The 4288-nt window shown below is 38.1% G+C and overlaps 2 protein-coding genes across 2 annotated transcripts in view; one reads left to right on the top strand and one right to left on the bottom strand.

The window, feature by feature from the left end:
- Positions 1 to 522: 522 nt before the first annotated feature.
- On the top strand, positions 523 to 3740 carry LOC106510746 (ral guanine nucleotide dissociation stimulator-like 2; the record flags this gene model as incomplete). The annotated part of the gene is given in 4 exon segments (XM_013999458.1): positions 523 to 616; positions 1538 to 1762; positions 1877 to 1991; positions 2418 to 3740. Coding segments are annotated over 4 exon segments (616 nt in total), but the record flags the coding sequence as incomplete, so codon positions are not given.
- Positions 3741 to 3920: 180 nt separating this feature from the next.
- Positions 3921 to 4288, bottom strand: part of dnase2 (deoxyribonuclease II, lysosomal) — a gene marked incomplete at its 5' end in the record, with an annotated part of 2011 nt that continues 1643 nt past the window's right edge. Inside the window, 1 exon segment of the mRNA XM_013999457.1 lies at positions 3921 to 3928. Within this exon segment, the coding sequence (XP_013854911.1) occupies positions 3921 to 3928 (8 nt within the window).

The raw sequence follows: 4288 nt of genomic DNA, 5'->3' as shown, positions 1-4288 counted from the left end.
CACACACACACACACACACACACACACACACACACACACACACACACACACACACACACACACACGAACATAAAGGTTTAAATCAGAGACTTGTGGGTAGATGTTGGAGAAGCCTCGGTTGTTAATGTTCATTCACAGCTGCAGGTTAGTTTCCTCAGAACCTGTTAGGCTCTGCTGATCTTTTAATTTAGTCTCTAAGGACCTGTTATTATCCAGACATGTATAATTAATGTACATGTTGACTGGTACAACTGAGACTCTGACGTATAAACCAGGAAGGTTTGGAATTAAGCTTTCACAATAAAAGCACAGAACTACCTGTTAAATGTCAGACATTTTTTAAATTATATATGAAGACAAAATTTAGCACTCTTGATTTCGCAAAGCAAGTTATTAAAAATAAAATCAAAAGGAAAATGTGTAGTTTGCCTGTGTGTGGTTATCTGAGTTGTTTACAGCCTCGTTTGTTTGTTTGTTTGTTTGTTTGTTTGTTTGTTTGTTTGTTTGTTTGTTTGTTTGCAGTCTGAGTGCCTCCCGGAGCAGCCTGGCTACTGACAACGACAGTCTGTTTTATTTTCACTCTCCGGTCAACAACTTTCTGTCTAAACTCACAAAGGTAATTCACTGAAGCTGGTTTTTAGCTTTTCACATTGTTTTCTTATTTTCTCATTTTTTATTTTTCTGTACATTATTTGTAGTTGAAATACTTTTGCAAACTTTGTGGTATTTTAAATGTTCATTTATCAAAATGTTCAGCTGATTTAGGGTGAATTTGGTTTTCGAAACTTTTGTTCTTTTCAAAATATTAAACTTTATTTACTGATATTTTCTACAGAAACGTATTGAGCTCTTCAATTCCCTCAAAATTCTTCTTCTGTTTTAAATCAGCTTCAGCTTACTGCCTTGTTTTGTCCTTTTCTAACATTTTGCTGCATTTCGTTTAGTACTATTAGCTTTTAGCTATTTTTCTACTTTCAACTAGCTTTTAGCTACTTTTAGTTTCAAACAAGGTTTTTTTTATTTAAAGCTTTTAGCACATGTATTGCTCCTTTTAGCTAGCCTTTTGGTACTATTAGCCTTTAGCTAACCTCCTACTTTCAACTAGCTCTTAGCTACATTTATTTTCAAACTATAGGTTTTAGTTATTTAAAGCTTTTAGCATATCTATTGCTCCTTTTAGCTAGCCTTTTGTTACTATTAGCTTTTAGCTAACCTACTTTCAGCTACCGTTTAGTCCAAAATTAAAAATAGCTAAAGGTTTTTGTTATTTAAAGCTTTTAAGTTATGTATTGCACCTTTTGGTACTATTAGCTTTTAGCTATCCTTTTGATACTTTTATCTAGTTTTCTTTTGTTACTGTTAGATTTTAGCTAAAATGTCCTATTTTGTATTTTAGCTAACTTCTTCAGTTCTCAGATTTTTCGCTGCCTTTTTACAGAAAATGTTTTTATTAGTAATTCTTATCAAACTTGTGTTTAGGTCTGAGTCCTACGTTCGTGTTAAATTCTGAAGACCCTCTGTGTCCTTCCTGTTGCAGCACATGAGGTCTCCGTCCGTCTCCTGCCTGGACGTGGACACGTCCCCTCCGACCAACGAGTCCAGCCCCGCCTCCCTGACTCCGTCCTCTCCCACAAAGTCCCACCGCCGGTCTGCGTCGTGTGGCACCAACCCCATGGGTCACGTCCAGGGGTCCGGGCCCGACATGCGGATCGTCAGGATCCGGATGGACCTGCATGACGGAAACCTGTACCGAAGCATACTGGTACCAGACCCAAACCAGCAGGGAGAGGCTGCAGAACCTGAACGATCAGAGTCAGCTCCTCAGGATGCTCTGGAGGCCATATTTTATTTCTTCATGCTCTCCTGTTTCTTCCAGGTCACGAGCAACGATAAGACCCCCGCTGTGATCAGTGCCGCCTTGGAGAAGCACAATCAGGACCCCAAACAGGCGTCCAGATATGAGCTGATCCAACTTCTGCCTGAAGGAAAAGGTAAAAAACAGTTTCACAATAAGGGATTTATTCATATTTATAAATACGTACATCATACAATATACTATAAATACAGATAAAACTGGACAAACTGTATAAAATCTGTTTGCTGAAGACTGGATATCACAATATGAAAAGTAACGTTTTTTGGACGCAGGTGTAAAAGTGATCAAAACAGGAAGTAAGGCTGTCAAAGATGAGCATTTCAAAATAAAGCTGTGGTGTTGAGTAACAAAACAGGAAGTTTTGTGTCTGAATGAACTGTCACTTCTGTCTGATGAAAAATGTTCGCGATGATAAAAGCTTAGATTGTTTCACCTCTAAAATCTGCACTTATTGTTTTAAATATTTAAAAATGTGAAATAATAAAAAAGTAGCTTTCATATTTAATAAATATTTATTAAAGTGCCTGTCCTCTGGATGCAGAGCTGGTCATTCCTGCCACAGGAAACGTGTTCTACGCCATGACTTCAGCCAGCGTGGACTTCCTGTTGAAGAGGAAAGGTGGGAACGCCCCGCTCGGCCTGCAGCCAATCAGCACGGAGACGAGCGCCACATTTCCTCGAATCAAGGCCAAAGGAAGGAGACTGGTCCGGACTTTATTTTGACATGAACTCTGTCCTTCGTAGCAGATTTTTTTTAAAATCTGGATGTACGTAACATGTTTAGATATTTGTGCAGAAAAAAAAAAGACACGCCTTCCCTTCCTGCTCTGACCAAGTCTGTTCTGCCAAAAATATCAAGAATGAGTTTGTTCATCAGAGCCTCCTGCTGCTGAGGAACAGTCAGCTTTATTTTCTAAAAGGTCTAAAACTTCCTCAGTTTAATGAAAAACTGTTTTTCATCTCAGTTAATATAACCACAGGTGCAGAAGTGTAGCAAAACAGATCTTTTCTACGTATTTATATATTTTGTACGTCTGCGTGATTTTATTCTCACAAAGCTCCAGGTTTTTATTTGACAAGTAATTCACCTGTCAGAGCTCACGATAAACACAAATCTGATTTTATTTCCACTGAAATGTTGCTTTTCCTCATCGGTTTGTTTTGAACTGGATGTTTTGGTTTTAAGCAGCAGCTCTGTGGCGTCCGACAGCAGACGGATCTTTTACTTCCTGCAGCTGGAGGTCAAAGTTTATTTAAAAGGAAGTTGAACTTAATTTTCCTCTGCTGGGTGTTTGGAAGCAGTAAAATAAATGTGACTTATTTTAAAGACTCTCTGAAAACTAGTGGACATAAAACTGATGATTGCAGAGTTTAAAAATATATATTTCAAGCACTTTAAAAAAAACAGGAATGGCTTGGCTTCAGTGCGTCTCTTATAAAAAAAGTGATTTTATTTTGAAGCACAATGTTGGAGGTTTGGAGCTGTTTTATCAGCTGACAGAGAAAAATGTATAAAAAAATGAAACCTTTGTGTTTTTAAAGACGTCCTGTGACCTCTGGGCGCCACACGTTCCTCGGTGCTGATGAAGCCTCCTGATTGGTCTAGGCGCCGGGGTCGGTGGTGGCAGAGAGAGGATTCTGGGTAATAACACTGTGTTACTGTTTCAGTGCCTTTTTTCTCCCGGGTGCTCACCTCTCAGACGTGGAGATGCCCCCTCCTCCCACGTTGTGCCGTTTTCACATCAAACCTATTTATGCACTACAAACAGGAAGTCCTATTTTGTGGTAATAAATTTACTTTTCTATGAAATGTTGTTGCTGTTGGATGATGTTTCCTGTTCTTCATAAAAAGAGAGAAATGACATTTTCTGAATGATTCTTTTATTTTAGTTTTATTTTCGCAGAAGCTGAACAAACTCACAGCCCGAGGTAAGCATGAGCAGAATGGGTTCCCTAAATAACTCAGCAACATTTAAAAAATAAGATGAATATAAAAAATATGAAAAATAATAACCAGCACCTTAACAGTTGCCCCCGAAATTCCTTAAAAGCCTTTTGACATTTTTCATTTTTCATAAGGGTGTCAAACTAAAGGTAAGAACTGGAGGAAGCTGTGTAATGCCCTAGTTTTCAAAATAAAAGCCCCTGGTTAAACGGTTTACATCAATTCCCATTTTCATCTCATTCAAACAAACAATATTTCCCTGTTCACAGATGTGCATAAAAATAAGGATTTGTTCGGTTTCAGTAGGTAAAGCACATGTAAACATTTCTGCCAACATTAAAGAATAAAGTGCAGGAAAAGTGACAAACTTCAGTAAAAACATTAGAAACACTTAAACATGATTAGTTTGATTTTCATGAAGCAACATGGAGTTTGAAGCATGTTAGTGCGTGTACCGTGTGTTGGGG

Source organism: Austrofundulus limnaeus, unplaced genomic scaffold (assembly GCF_001266775.1).
Source record: "Austrofundulus limnaeus strain Quisiro unplaced genomic scaffold, Austrofundulus_limnaeus-1.0 Scaffold2299, whole genome shotgun sequence".
Taxonomy (NCBI): domain Eukaryota; kingdom Metazoa; phylum Chordata; class Actinopteri; order Cyprinodontiformes; family Rivulidae; genus Austrofundulus; species Austrofundulus limnaeus.
The sequence above is the reverse complement of the archived record's forward strand: the minus strand, read 5'-3'. Positions and strand labels throughout refer to the sequence as shown.